Source organism: Bidens hawaiensis, unplaced genomic scaffold (assembly GCF_021521415.1).
Source record: "Bidens hawaiensis isolate Kalapana, Puna unplaced genomic scaffold, B.hawaiensis_p1.1 tig00014913_1, whole genome shotgun sequence".
NCBI classification, from domain to species: Eukaryota; Viridiplantae; Streptophyta; class Magnoliopsida; order Asterales; family Asteraceae; genus Bidens; species Bidens hawaiensis.
Window position 1 is genome coordinate 350,907 of NW_027492324.1, and position 15,717 is coordinate 366,623.

The 15,717-nt window shown below is 37.7% G+C and overlaps 1 protein-coding gene across 1 annotated transcript; it reads left to right on the forward strand.

The window, feature by feature from the left end:
- Positions 1-939: 939 nt before the first annotated feature.
- On the forward strand, positions 940-15,268 carry LOC143548156 (serine/threonine-protein phosphatase PP-X isozyme 2). Its single transcript, XM_077039401.1, has 8 exons — positions 940-1,145; positions 11,741-11,893; positions 12,661-12,723; positions 12,797-12,882; positions 13,069-13,144; positions 13,587-13,855; positions 14,288-14,366; positions 14,922-15,268. Exons 1-8 carry the CDS (start codon positions 1,005-1,007, stop codon positions 14,970-14,972), a joined length of 918 nt encoding a protein of 305 aa, XP_076895516.1. The 5' UTR covers positions 940-1,004; the 3' UTR covers positions 14,973-15,268.
- Positions 15,269-15,717: the final 449 nt, after the last annotated feature.

A 15,717-nucleotide genomic window follows, 5' to 3' on the forward strand; every position in this document is an offset into this window, starting at 1 on the left:
AACATCTCATTTATTTGTGAAACTCTTTCATAATCAAACCAAAATTTAATTTCTCTTATCTACATGTTCTCCGTCATCCGTCTATGATCTCCATCACGAGTTAACTTTCGATTATCACTCACAATCGTCAACCTCCCATCTCATGTATCAACCACCCTCGTCACCTATATCAAACGCCCTTTTTCATAAGATAAATATTTGTTTTCATGTTTGTTGGTTTTAAAAAATCAAATGCTCGTGTTCGTTTATATTCGTTCGTTAAAAATCTAGAAAACCTACACATCTCAATTGAAAAAGCTCAAACATTAATATAATGAACGTAAGAAACTAATATACACCTCTATTAAATCAAAACAAAAGTACGTTAAAAAATAAAAAATAAATCATTACAAAATATAAAATAGCAAAACGAACTAGTGGTGAAATGGTAAGGGAGAGACTTAGTGTTCCATGTGACCCGGGTTCGATTCCTGCCCCCAACATTTAGTTTTAGAGACACCAGAGTGATGATGAAAGACTAGATGAGTATGTGGATTTCACTTGTTGAATCCTTGAACTGAACATGCTTTATCTCACCACACCATCGTGCCTTCAGACGAGTGTTCACGGGCGTTGGCCTTAGGTGAGAGTTTTCCCCGAATTGAAAAACGAGTATATCCCGATGTGATGAATTTAGCCGGTAACTCATTTGAAGGAATCATTATACGTTTAAGAAAACCGAATAAAAATAAAAACATAAATATAAATAAATTTAAATAAATGCGATATTTATTTAAGTTATAGAGATGAGATCGAGAAATTTAAGAAACTATAAATTAATTTCATAATTAATAAAGATAAAATCGAAAACAAAACTTTTTAGGTGGAATGTTGTTAATTAAATTAATTATAAGAAAATCATCAGCCAGCCGATAATAATAGTGTGTCAGTGAGCAGTCGTACAAAAGTCACTAGTCACCGTAGCGCCGATCGGAGAAACCCCAGCGGCGGCGGCGGTGTGAGATATGTCAGACCTAGACCGGCAAATCGAGCAGTTGAAGAACTGCGAGCCACTCAAGGAGTCTGAAGTCAAGGCTCTCTGCCTAAAGGCTATGGAGATCCTCGTCGAAGAAAGCAACGTTCAGCGAGTCGATGCTCCGGTCACTGTAAGTTTAATTACGATTCTATGCGTTCTGTTATGTGTGATTTGGTGTTGCTAGTGATTAATTTATCTGTTTAGGGTTTTACCAGCTGATTTCTAGGGTTTTGTGTCATTTTATTAGCTGGAACTAAGGATTGATTTGATTTTAGAAGAGATATTGGATGTGTGATGTATCTCATTAAGAGAATTTGTTTATTTGAACAATTTATGCTTATAAGCTGAAGCAGGCAATCAGCTAATGCTAAGGTGAACTTGTAATTTTGAGTTATTAAGAATAATGATTTAGAAATAAGCAATCTCAGAATGTCTTTTGAAGGAAGCTTATTTCACTCTAAAATAAGTAGACATGCATAAGTACTTTTCTTCACCCCCAAACACTTAAAAGGGCTTACTTGCAGCTATTTAAGTATGTTATTTGCTGATCCTCAAACTATAGGTTTTAATCTATGCAGTCGATATCGCCGATATATCAATGATATATGGGTGATGATACCTGCCGAACAAATCAACAACATATTAATCACGTTCATTTGCATGCTTAAGTTATGAACCTTTAATTTAGTTTGCATGTTTCCATGTTGCATGTTCCATTCCTAGAATTTAGAGTAGTGGAGTAGTGTTGGTTTATTAACTCCTTTGCATTGTAGCCTATATAAGGCATTCTAACTTTGTTTAATGTTAAGAAGAAAATTGATAAAACAATGTCTTGTTCTCTCTATTATTTCTTTGGAGTCTAACCCGCTCAAAGGGTCACTATCTTGGGAGATTAGCCATCTCAAATCGGCTTCTATCAGGTGATATATCGGTTATCGGTCCCTTGGTAGAATATTGGTCAAAATATCGATTAGAATATCGGTACCGGTAATATCGGCGATATTGACCGATATATCACCGATATTACCGACATCAGTGTTTTAAGTCTTAGTTATCAATTTTTAGTGTCCAATGTTAGTGTTTTAAGTCTTAATTATCAATTTTAAGTCTTAAATCAGTTCTTACTTCCTACGATTGTTAGTGTTTTTCAAGTTGCAAAAGGTTAATTTGTTAATGGTAGGAGAGTTTCTTGATTATTAGTGTTAAATTCATAGTTATCAAATGCACTAGCCGCACTCAAGGCGCATAGGCAGGGCCGTCTCCGAAAATTTAAATACCTAGGCCGAGCCAAAATAAAGGCCCTTGACCTTAATGAAAATTTTTTATTCGCTAATGTATATGAATAAAATTTTATCGACCGATTTATTATAAGCAGAAACCATTCTGAGCATGTAATTATCTCATAAACGATTGCAAATAACCTTATTTTTAACACCAAAAAACATATATATGTAATATGTATAAAAAAAGTTTGTGCCCCCAAAACTTATGTGCCCCGGCCGATGGTGCGGCTCGCACACCCTCCGAGCCTCCCCTGCGCATAGGCCTCGCCTAGGGCCTAGGCGCAAAAAAAGCGAGGGCCTGAAGAAAAAAAGCGCACTTGAATAAAAAGTTTAAAATATATTATGTATATGAAAAATAATACTATTCTTCAAATAAAATAAACAAAAGCTATTATATAGCATTTAATATCATCTAATTAGTACCAAAGGTTCTAAAATATTCAAGATTCAAAGTGTCATTCCAGAACTTGAATAACAAAATGTATCAATATAATGCCTTTGACCTCTCCTAGATCTAAGTTTTAATAGCACTCCTTGCGTTTCTTTTGCTCGGCTTTTATCTTCTCATGTTCTTGGCATAGACAATGCTGAAGCGCTCGCCTAGGAACTAAAAGCGCATTTATTGAGTCTCGCCTGAAAAATGGGCTTAGGCGCAAGAAGCGAGGGCTTTTAATAACTATGGTTAAATTGCTATATATATGAATTTTACATGATATTAAAATTACCGAGATCCCACCGATATCTCACTGTGATAACCGATATCCGGTATTTTTGCGCATTAACTTCTTAGGTTTTAATGACTATATTATGTCTATATGGGGATAGATGGGAGGTGAATAGGACAATAGGTGATGGAGCCATGTGAGTTAGGAGTTAGGACATGTTCTATAAGTGTGATTACAATTTACAAATGATTATTATCAGCAATGAACTATTTTGGGATTTAGGCTAGTTCAGTTTATTTACATATCATGATAATAGTCAGTATTCAGGGGAATTTACGTTTCTAGTTTTCTATTCTATGCAGTCGTTGTCACCGATATATCGGTTATCGGTCCTTGGTAAAATATCGGTCAGAACATCGGTACCGATAATATCGGCGATATTGACTGATATATAACCGATATTCCCGGTGTCAGTGTTATTATCAATTTTTAGTGTTCAGTGTTAGTGTTTTATGTCTTAATCGTTTCCTACTAGTGTTTTGCAAGTTGGAAAGATTTATTTGTTAATGATTGAGAGTATACTGAATTATTAGTGTTAAATTGCTATATATATATGAAATGATATTAAAATTACCGATATCCCGCCGCGATAACCGATATCTTAAATATCAGTCCTTGACCGACACCGATATTTTTCAGCATTAACTGCTTAGTTTCTATTAGCTTTATTGTTTTCTTGTTATAATTTGTGATACCATAGTTCTATACTATGGAAGGTAACTTACGCATCTGATTGTGGAAAGGCATGTAACATGTTTTCTGCCAAACCTACAAGGCCCACAGAAAATTCTCTACAGCTAAGACTGAAAATTATACTAATGTGAACTTGTAGCTACAAGTTTGAACCGTATTTGAGGATAATGTACAAAGGAGAAACTAAATTATGAATAACACAAATCAAGTTTCTTGGCTACTTTCTTTAGCACAGACCACAACCACACTTAGAATATAGCAAAGTAACCAATAATGAGTGAGGTCTCAATGAAAGAAGTTGATGAAAACAATGAAGTGATTAAGATTTAATTGCTGATGTGGATCCAATGATCAGTGGTAGAAGGCACAAGAATTAGGGTTATTTCAAAGTGTACTTAAGGTATGACCGTATGACCATCTAAAAACAAAATTTGACTTCTATTAGACAGTGATTATAGATTATAGTTCTATATATGTTAATGATTGTAAATTATCTCTTACTATTATTAGCTTGATATGGCTCTACATATAGAGTCCCCCTGTACAGAGATTAATATCATCAAAATACAATATACAGCTTTCATACCAAGATTAGTTTGGTATCAAAGCCAGGCTCCAACCCTAATTTCAGCCGTCTCTCTTGTTCCTCCTTTTTTATTTTTCTCTGGTTGGCCTCTGCTCTTCCCAATCGGTCCACAATGGCCATCATAGCCTTCACCACGGTGGAGAAAACTAATCACAATTCTCACAAATTCGGGTTTAAACTTAGTCCTACCAATTATGGATATTGGAAAACAATGATCCAGCCCTTCCTCATCACCAATAGAATAGTCTTTTTGGCTATATCGACGGATTTGTTTCTTGTCCATGTCCAACCATCACTGTCCACTCTTCTTCTAACAAAGATCCAGCGCCGCCTGCAATACAACCAAATCCTGATTATTCTGCATGGATGTTAAACGATGCTCACGTCCGTATGCTGTTGCTTTCAACGATCTCTGAAGCATCGTTCCAGCATGTACAGGGTGATACCTCTCGTGACTTGTGGCTGTCCTTGGAACGTGCTTATGCACCATATACATCTTCACGAGAATACACCCTCAAAACCCAATTGATCAAGATTGAGATGAAGCCCGAAGAAACTTCTGCTGCCTATATTACTCGAGCACAAGAGTATTCAGATGCTTTAGCAAACATTGGTGAGCCTATGAAAGAAAAAGATGTCGTTATGCTAATTATTGCGGGTCTTAGGGAAGAATACAATTCGTTGAAATCTACCTTGATTGCAAGACAGCCTCCTGTTGCTCTTTTGGAACTTCCTGGACTGATTGCTGATTACGACTACATGACAAAGAAGTCTGATCCCACAATTGCTGCTACTCAAGCCTTTATGGCTACCAGCAGCCGTGATTCAGCCTCTTCCACCGGATTCCAGCTTCCGCCTGAAACAGTACAATCTCTTCAACAGTTGATGACCAAATTAGGGTTTACCGTGCAACCTGCACAACAGCCGAATCAGGCTTTTTATACCACTCGTGGACCAACCAACCGCAACCGTGGTTCCTCTAATCGACGTGGTCGTGGAAACTACAACAACAATCAATCTTACAACGCCAACCAATCCTACAACAACAACAATCAAAACAACCCAAACACTACAGGTAACAATTCCAGATTTGCTTGGGCAACTAATCAGAATACAATCTATGGTTCATGCAACAGGTGTGGCATTGCACACATTCCATCACTCTGTCCCAATCGTGCACCAAGACAGGCTCCACAAGCAAACTATGCTGATCAGCGTTCACAATCATCATCTTCATGGTTGCCAGACACTGGTGCAAATAGTCACGTGGCACCCGATCTCAGCGGCTTTGACAACTTTGAACCTTATAATGGTAAGGATACACTACTTGTTGGTAATGGCAAAGGTTTACCTATTCTTCATATTGCTTCTACCACATTTAATTCACCAAACAAAACCCTTTCTATTCAAAAAATTCTACATGTTCCACAAATCAAACGAAATCTTCTTTCCGTACAACGTTTTTGCGAAGACAATCATGTATTCTTTGAATTTCACTCTACCTTTTTTTGTGTGAAGGATACGGCTACCCAAACTATCCTCCTCATGGGTCCAAGTAAGGATGGTCTCTACTTGTTTTGCTTGCCAAAGTTTCATCCAGTTTCCAATGTTGCCTTTTCCACAATTCGAGCTTCCCCAACAACTTGGCATCAAAGACTTGGACATCCCCACAGGAGCTTTTACGGTCTATGATTTCCAAAAATTACCTTCCTGTTACAAATAAATATGTTTTTCCTTTTTGTAATTCGTGTCCTATGGGCAAGTCTTCAAAACTGCATTTATCTTCTTCTAATTATAAAAGTACACATGTCTTGGATTTGGTTTATTGTGATGTTTGGGGACCCGCTCCCGTTACTTCTTTTTATGGTCATCGTTATTTTCTACTTTGTGTTGATCTTTATACCTTTCTACTTTGTGTTGATCATTATACCAGATACATGTGGCTATTTCCCATAAAACAAAAATCTGATGTCTTCGGAACCTTCAAACAATTCCATACAATGGCCGAACGACAATTTAAAACACAACTCAAGTCCGTCCAAACAGATTGGGGCGGGGAGTTTCGAAACCTATCCTCATTTTTCACAACTCTTGGGATCTTACATCGTCTCTCTTGCCCTCATACAAGTGAACAAAACGGATTTGTTAAAAGACGCCACCGTCATGTGGTGGAAACCGGTCTCACCCTCTTGGCACAATCTGGTGTTCCAATGCGTTTCTGGAACTTTGCCTTTGAGACCGCCACATACTTGATAAACCGCATGCCTTCTCGCACATCATCAAACATATCTCCCTTTGAGCCTCTTTTTAACCGCAAACCTGATCTGTCCTTCTTACGTGTTTTTGGATGCCAATGTTTCCCTCACCTTCGCCCATACAAGCCACACAAGATGGATTTTCGCTCCCTACCCTGTATATTTTTAGGGTACAGCCCCTCTCACCACGAGTATATTTGCCTTGACCCCACTACTGACCGTATTTATGTTGCTCGACATGTACGGTTTAATGAAGCACTTTTTCCTATTCTCCAGCCTTCCTCTCCAATTACTACACCCTCACCAGATCCATATTTTTCATCCTATCCAGCCCCTGCCCTACATGAACCATCCAGCCTATCAAATTTAAATACACCAGACGACCCATCACACATCCCTAAAAATAACTCAGCTAATTCATCTCCTTCATCCATGGCCCAACACACAACACCTACCAACATAGTTCCTGCCCCAGATGCAACAAGCCCAACACAAGATTTCCCCGTTCCTACCCAAACACCTACCACCACCGAACCTAACACCTCAGCTCCACCCAACACCCATCCAACCCCACCTCTACAGTACACCTATAGCCGTCGACAACCCACCCAACCCACAACCAATGACCAATTACCTACACATTCTAGCACCACCGAAAGCCAAAACCGTACACGCCCACCAAACCTTCGACCCAACCCAAAGCAACGTACACCGTACAATGCTTCTGCCTTTCACGTTTCCACCGACTCACCTTCCACCGAACCCTCCACCTTTGCTATTGCCAACAAAAGTCCTCGATGGCGTGCTTCCATGACTGAGGAATTCAAAGCTTTAATGAGAAATGGTACATGGACTTTAGTACCACCTGTTCCTAATGCTAATGTTGTTGATTCTAAGTGGGTATACAGGTTGAAACGAGATGAACACGGAACTATAAAACGTTACAAAGCTCGTTTGGTAGCTAAAGGTTTTCACCAACAGCCGGGAATTGATTATCATGAGACGTTTAGTCCGGTTGTAAAATCTACCACTGTTCGTGTGGTACTGTCACTTGCTGTTACAAGGCAATGACCTTTACGCCAGCTAGATGTACAAAACGCTTTCTTACAAGGTGACCTCCAAGAAACCGTTTATTTACGGCAACCACAAGGCTTTATTGATCCACAAAAGCCGAATCATCTGTGTCTGCTCCATAAGTCCTTGTATGGACTCAAACAAGCCCCACGAGCATGGTTTAATCGTCTTTCGGGGGTATTATTTCAGCTTGGATTTCATGGGTCCAAAACGGATCCCTCGTTGTTTATTTACTCTCACAATGGAAATTTACTATATATGCTCGTGTATGTGGATGATATTATCTTAACAGGCAACAATCCCCGCCTCATTGATCACATCATTCAAAAGCTTAGCACTTCTTTCGCAATCCAAGACATGGGGTGACTTTCATATTTTCTAGGCATTGAGGTGGTTTTCAAAGGTAATGATTTGCTTCTCTCCCAGAAGAAATACATATATGACATTATTCATAAAGCTGGTCTATCTCAAACCAAACCAGTTGACTCCCCTATGGCAACTAACTCAAATCTGGCTCTTGGTGATAGTCCTCCGTTTGAAAATCCTGTTAAGTTTAGACAAACTGTTGGTGCTGTTAGGAACAAAGCGGCGCGCGGAAGCGAAACAGCACACACATGCACAACGATAAACACGCATAAACGAAAATATAAACGACACAAGAATTTAACGTGGTTCGGTCCCCGCGAGGGGACCTACGTCCACGGGCTGCAACTAGGTTTTCTTATTAGCTCAGAACAAAGATTACAATTACATGATGGGATATATATAATAAACAATATTAGGGTTAAACATAATTAGGAACCAAAACTGGGCCTCCTAATAAAACCGGCCCAAAGGCCTTCATAACCCAACAATCTCCCACTTGAAGGCCTTGCGATAAATTCCAGCCTGCCATCCAAGTAAATATAACAATCTCATTCATCCAGTAACTCTAGTAATCTTCAGTAATAGAAATCTACCAAGCCTCCAGTTCCAAGAACAAGCTAAAACTTCAACAAAAGAAGTTCTCCAAGCCTCCAGTTCTCTAGGAACAAACTAAGATTTCTACCAATCCACACCCTGGTTGCATCCGCCCTTCTCATCAGTTACCTGAAAGGCCTATTGAAGCTCCCGAGAACTCCAATCCGGTCATCCCAGACCCAGCCATGACAAAACTCGCCAATGACTCATCCTCAATCTTAACCGACCCTCACTTACTCACACAACCGGCTTCAAAGACTTCCAGAGGATAAACACTCTCCAAATCAGCAGACTATACCAGGAGAGATTTTCACATTCAGATTCCTGGTCCTCCGAACCCAACGTCCCTTTGGAAACAAACCTAGAACACACCTGCGTGCTCCCACTGTTACCAAAACCCCGAACATGTTCAGACCTCCTCTGAATACGCTCAAACTAACATCACTGTGGCTCCAGGCTTCATGTCTGCAAACTGAAACCCCTTAGCTCTACCCGATTCAGCGAGCCAAGACCTTATAACTCGGAAGTTGGTTCACTTCTTCCGACGATACAAAAAAAACTCGTATCTTTCAAAAGTCTTTAATTAAAAGATTCAACAATGCTTCATTGAAGTGAGTAACAAATAAAGCATACCATAATCTTGAACCCAAGAGTCGTCACCGCCTTCACTGAGTCCCAATGCATCAACCTCAGATACATTCTCAAAAGCAGAATTCCAAACCTTTCGACATCGACCCTTAAAATGTCTCACCTCTACGCAACCTACCAAGTCGACTATGCCCAGCCCCCACTGTCTCTGTTATCCCAACCCATGCCACACCAACACTCCATGAGATGAACCCCACTCGTACTATCCCGGCAAATAACTTTACCCAACACGAGATTATGAACCTCTCAAATGGTGTACCACTGATCACCACCAAACAAGATATAACTTCACAATTCCAAACGAACAAGAAGTAATAATCACAGTTTCGAACCAGCTAACAGGCAAACAGCTATAACAACAGTAGAACTTTCATGAAATCAAGCGGTACCAAGGGTTCTATGACCGTACACACGATCAGTTAACTCAAACCCTAACCGAAAGATCATCCAAACGAGCAATAGTTTACATGACTTGCCACTAACCTCATTTTTTTTTTCACTTATGCCGTCACCAGCACACCCGCTGGTTCCATTTTCTCCAAGTTTATCCATCACCAGTACTATATCCAAGTTCACATGACAAACCAATCAACCAAAATCCATAACCGTCAACATTCCGATCATAACCACCTCGTCTTCAGTTATAACAATAACAAACGAGAACAAATCGAAAACAGTGAACAGACACAACAAGGGCACGGGCCTAAACTTGACGATTGTTCAACAGAACACTGCCAAATAAACCGATTTGCTCTTGCAATAACCGATAAATCAACTAACTGTAAATAAACTATATAAAGTTACCTCAGACTAATCTCTTGCAAACAAATCTGAACCCGAACCTAAATGGTCTTCACAAAACCCGGTTCCCTAATTTACGGTTGATAATAAATAGTCAAACCCTAACTCAGCCTGACAGCCACCAATCTTGACTGTCGATCACTGATGAACACGAACCAGAAATTAACCCTGCGATCTCCAAGAGTTATTCACGGTGACGGACCTACCCAACCCTAATCACCAAAAAACAGATTCGAACCAAAACCTTCTGCGAAATCGTTACCAGTGCAACGAACCGTGTGTCCAACAAGCCAAAGCTCTGATGCCACTTGTTAGGAACAAAGCGGCGCGCGGAAGCGAAACAACACACACATGCACAACGATAAACACGCATAAACGAAAATATAAACGACACAAGAATTTAACGTGGTTCGGTCCCCGCGAGGGGACCTACGTCCACGGGCTGCAACTAGGTTTTCTTATTAGCTCAGAACAAAGATTACAATTACATGATGGGATATATATAATAAACAAGATTAGGGTTAAACATAATTAGGAACCAAAACCGGGCCTCCTAATAAAACCGGCCCAAAGGCCTTCATAACCCAACAGGTGCACTACAATACTTGACCCTTTCGAGACCGGACATTACCTTTGCGGTTAACAAAGTGTGCCAGTTTATGCACTCCCCTACAGAACATCATTGGTCCGCAGTCAAAAGAATTCTCCGGTACCTTCAAGGAACTACTCATTTTGGTCTCCTGATTCAACAAAAATCAGCCCCTATCATCCACGCATACACGGATGCCTCCGATCCATCTCTCACAGCCTTTTCTGATGCAGACTGGGCTGGTTGTCTCGATGACCGTCGGTCCACGGGGGGATTTGCTGTCTACCTTGGATCTAATCTCATCTCGTGGTGTGCTCGTAAACAACGTACTGTCTCTCGGTCATCTACAGAGTCTGAATACAAAGCTTTAGCAGACACGGTTCTTGAGTTAACATGGTTAGAGGCGCTTCTAAAGGAACTTCATGTATCTATGACATCAGTTCCTATTTTGTGGTGTGACAATCTTGGTGCCACCTACCTTTCAGCTAATCCGGTTTTTCATGCTCGCACAAAACACGTAGAGATTGATTTTCATTATGTCAGGGAAAGAGTTGCTCGAAAACAGCTTTCGGTTCAGTTTATCAAGACAGATGATCAAATTGCAGATGTGTTCACAAAGCCTCTTTCGTCACAACGGTTCTTGCTTCTTAGATCCAAGCTACAGGTCGCTCCCCGGCCTTAGCTTGAGGGGGAATATTAGACAGTGATTATAGATTATAGTTCTATATATGTTAATGATTGTAAATTATCTCTTACTATTATTAGCTTGATATGGCTCTACATATAGAGTCCCCTACAGAGATTAATATCATCAAAATACAATATACAGCTTTCATACCAAGGTTAGTTACTTCAAACTCTTACTACGGATGCCTTTTAATCTCAAATAATAAAATGTTCAATAAAAAAACAGCATATCATGCTCTGTAATTTGGGACCCTATATGCTATAGTTTCCAGATCGTTGGATTTTCAAAAATTTCTTTTAGGAGCAACACGATGGTGTTCATGAATCTCATCATAATAAATAGTAGAAAATTAATTTTTTTTTAGAAAGGTACCTTTTAGTAATTTTATTTTGTAATGCCTGGCATTCTTTTTCTGTTGTACAGATATGTGGCGACATCCATGGGCAGTTTTATGACATGAAAGAACTATTTAAAGTCGGAGGTGATTGCCCAAAGACTAATTACTTGTTTCTTGGAGATTTTGTGGACAGGGGGTTTTACTCTGTAGAGACCTTTTTGCTTTTACTTGCCCTAAAGGTAAATTTGTTATATTAATAAATTTTGCTGATAGAAAAATAAGCAAATATTGTTACATAGAATTTAAAATGCTTGTTATAAGTTACATAACATATATATTTCATGCATTTTATTCTGATAATTATCTTATCATTTGTTGCTGTCTTTAAATAATTTCTTTCATTAAGTTTTATTTTTCTATCACCCGCGTTTTATCTCTGCAATAACTACAAAATATTGTTACATAGAATGTAAAATACTTGTTATAAGTTAGATAGCATATCTTCTTCATGCATTTTATTCTGATAGTTATCTTATCATTTGTTGCTGGCTCTAAATAATTTCTTTCATTAAGTTTTATTTTTCTGTCACCCTCTTTTTATCTCTGCAATAACTACAAAATACCGTTCTCAATTTGTGCATGTCTAGAATAGCGCCATATTACATAATTTGGTGACATCACATACAAAGAATATTTTATAACAGAATACCTTTTTTTTTATTTTAATATCTACAAAAGTGAAAATGCTAAACATAACTCTTAAGGCGGTTGTTGGTGATTGAAGATTATGTTTGAAATTTTGAATATTAGTATTTAATTAATTTTTAGATAAAAAAGGTATTTATTGGCTTTTGTTTTCAAAACCCTTATCTTTTTTGGCTTAGTTAGTATTGGAAGTAGAACAAGGTTTCAGTACTGATCTATTCATACTGTATGAGAGCAATTATTATTTCAAAACCGTATGTTTTCTTTTTTCTGTTCTCTAATATAGCACTGCTATAATCAGGTGAGATATCCTGATCGGATAACATTGATTAGGGGAAACCATGAGAGCCGTCAGATCACACAGGTATCCTATTGTAAATGATTGATGGATTAACATATTGAATTTTTTGATAGCTTATTGCTATTTTATGAGATAGGTATATGGATTCTATGATGAGTGCTTGAGGAAGTATGGTTCTGTCAATGTTTGGAGATACTGTACCGACATATTTGATTACCTAAGGTGTGCTAATTTCTTTCAATTGCTTTTCTTTATAATTCACCATTGTCTTTGACCATCAACTGAAGAACGCTTTTGCAACTTGTAAATTATCACACTTCTTGCTTCAAATATTCATTGCACATTTTCTGGTTCACACTTTGTATAGTTTATATCACTTGAATCATCTGAGTTTTGACATTTTTACAGTTTGTCTGCTCTCATTGAGAACAAAATATTTTCAGTTCATGGTGGTCTCTCTCCTAACATCAACACACTAGATCAGGTTTGAAAAAGCTAGTTCTGTATACTTTAAACATTTTGTTTTTAATCTTTTACTCTAATTTTAATTTAGAGTTTCTTATATATATGTATGCATTTGTATGTGTATATATGCATGTTTACTCTTTCAAAAGTAAATATATCATGTTTACATGTTCCATGAATCATGATGAATAAAGCACATACAATACATATAACAAAGCAGAAAACAATGTTATTACCTCGACATGGTAATAACATGTTTTTCACTTTGTTTACTCAGTTTAATGCTATAACTAATTTTACTTTATATTCTATGAAATAGGTAAATATAATATTACACTATTACTAGTGCTTTAAAAGGGTAAATCTGAGATTATGAAGTTTAGGATGTATACGGCAATTTAACTTTTAGAAGGATGCATATGAAATTAAACCGTTTATTTAATAACAAAAATGTTTTCCAGATTCGGACGATTGACCGGAAGCAAGAAGTACCACATGACGGTGCCATGTGTGATCTTTTGTGGTCTGATCCAGAGGACATTGTGGACGGCTGGGGTTTGAGTCCGCGTGGTGCTGGGTTCCTGTTTGGTGGCAGTGTTGTTACCTCTTTTAATCATACTAATAATATTGATTATATTTGCCGTGCACATCAATTGGTAATGGAAGGTTTTAAATGGATGTTCAACAACCAAATAGTTACGGTCTGGTCAGCCCCAAATTACTGTTACAGGTGAACTTTTAGTTCAGGTTTATTATTCTTGTCTTTTGTTTGATTAGTAATCATGTTCCTAAATCAAATAAAGCTGAAAAATGGGCGGGCCGGGTGACAAGTCAAAGTAGGCCATTCTGTGGTGCGGGTCAAAATTGACTGGTTTGAAGTACAAGCATTTTTGTCTTTTATAACAAAACTAGCACGCTGGTAATGATTTATAAAAACAGATTTGTTACAAAAAAAATAAAATATTGAATGACACAGTATGCATCAAAAATGGATTTTGTGGCAACTTTTAACTCTTTTAACATGTCAACCCTTTCACTTTTCACTTTGTGTCTCACCTCAATTTTTCACATGGCCCCATTCATAAGTATATGGGTTAAAAACATAAAATACCACCTATACTGATAAAGTTTTTTTTTCCTTTTATTTGAATATGTGCTTCAGGTGTGGTAATGTAGCTGCCATTCTTGAGCTTGATGAGAATCTTAATAAACAGTTTCGAGTATTTAAAGCAGCCCCACAGGTTTGTTACTAAGACACATTCCTGCTTTATAAATTGCAATTTGGGTAACTTTAGAATTTAAATCCCATGATTCAGTCTGCAAAAAAGTTATTATTACAACAATGAATTCTTTTTAATCGTATATTAACCATTTCTATGGCAAATTACATAAAGTCATCCCTGTGGTTTATATAAAATTGCGATCAAGTCTTTGAAATTTCAACGATCATCTGGGTTTTTGAAACTTGTTACACTCATGGTCCGTAAAATGTATGCTTTGCTCATGAGGATAAAACAGTGTTTTACCGTTTTTTTAATGAGGACATCCACTCTAGGGTACTATGAGTACTACAAGTTTCGAAAATAGGGACCATTGGTGCAATTTCGAGAACTTAAATGATGAAAGCGTAATTCCACATAAATCATAGAGGCCCATTTTTGCCAATCCTACTCCGAATGCTAGTAGACAATAGTTGTGATTGTGAAGGTATGTGTGTAGACAATATATGTATTAACAGTGATGTTAAGAGTTAAATTTTTGTGGGGATAATTTCATTTGGTTATATTAAAATGCAGGAATCAAGAGGGGCTCCAGCTAAAAAACCACCACCAGATTACTTCCTATGAGGAAGATAAGTTTGGTCGTGGCATGGAAAATTTAATGAACCGATCTTCCCATTGACTCGTGTGGACCCGCTGAATCCCTGGTTATCGTTTTGGGCGGCTATTATCATTTAGTACCATTTACACCGTCATGGGGTTCATCTCACGAGTGTTAGATTGTGTTTTGTAGCGATTATTTTTGTATGTACACAAGTTGTATTTACATCAGCAAACCGCCAAAAACCACCATGTTTGGTTTTGCAAGTAACTTTGGATGTTGAAGTTTGGGTAGTTGCCTTTTAAAGTTATTAGTGTGATCTAGCTTCTGAACTTGTTTTGAGAAAGATTATTACATTTAATGATTATGGCCTATTGTGATACATTTCCTTGTGTGTGTGTGTATGACAAGCAATGCGGTTTAGTAAACTAGAGAGACCTAATGATGAAAAGACACAGGTCTCTAAAGTAAATATTAACGGCAAACTTGAGGTGCATACTTGCTAAAGATACAGTATAATATATATTTTCCAATATACTGATTCACGTTTATTTTTAGTTAATGTTTCTTTATATACGTACATTTATGTTCATGATCATATTAATAGGTGTACACTATAAACATACGTATAAATGAACATGAACATAAACATAAACAATGTTTATTTCTTAACAACCGTTCATTTAATTACGGGTGGTGTTGTTGATGTTTGTATTACGAATATTGACCCCAAAGATTGACATTGGGATAGGTGATGGTTAAGAGCTTAAG

Bases quoted from the DNA above. Each gene is read 5' to 3' on its own strand.
- LOC143548156 (XM_077039401.1), top strand. From the start codon at position 1,005: ATGTCAGACCTAGACCGGCAAATCGAGCAGTTGAAGAACTGCGAGCCA. The intron at 12,724-12,796 runs GTATCCTATTGT...TTTATGAGATAG, and splicing joins AGAGCCGTCAGATCACACAG to GTATATGGATTCTATGATGA. The intron at 13,145-13,586 runs GTTTGAAAAAGC...AATGTTTTCCAG, and splicing joins ACATCAACACACTAGATCAG to ATTCGGACGATTGACCGGAA.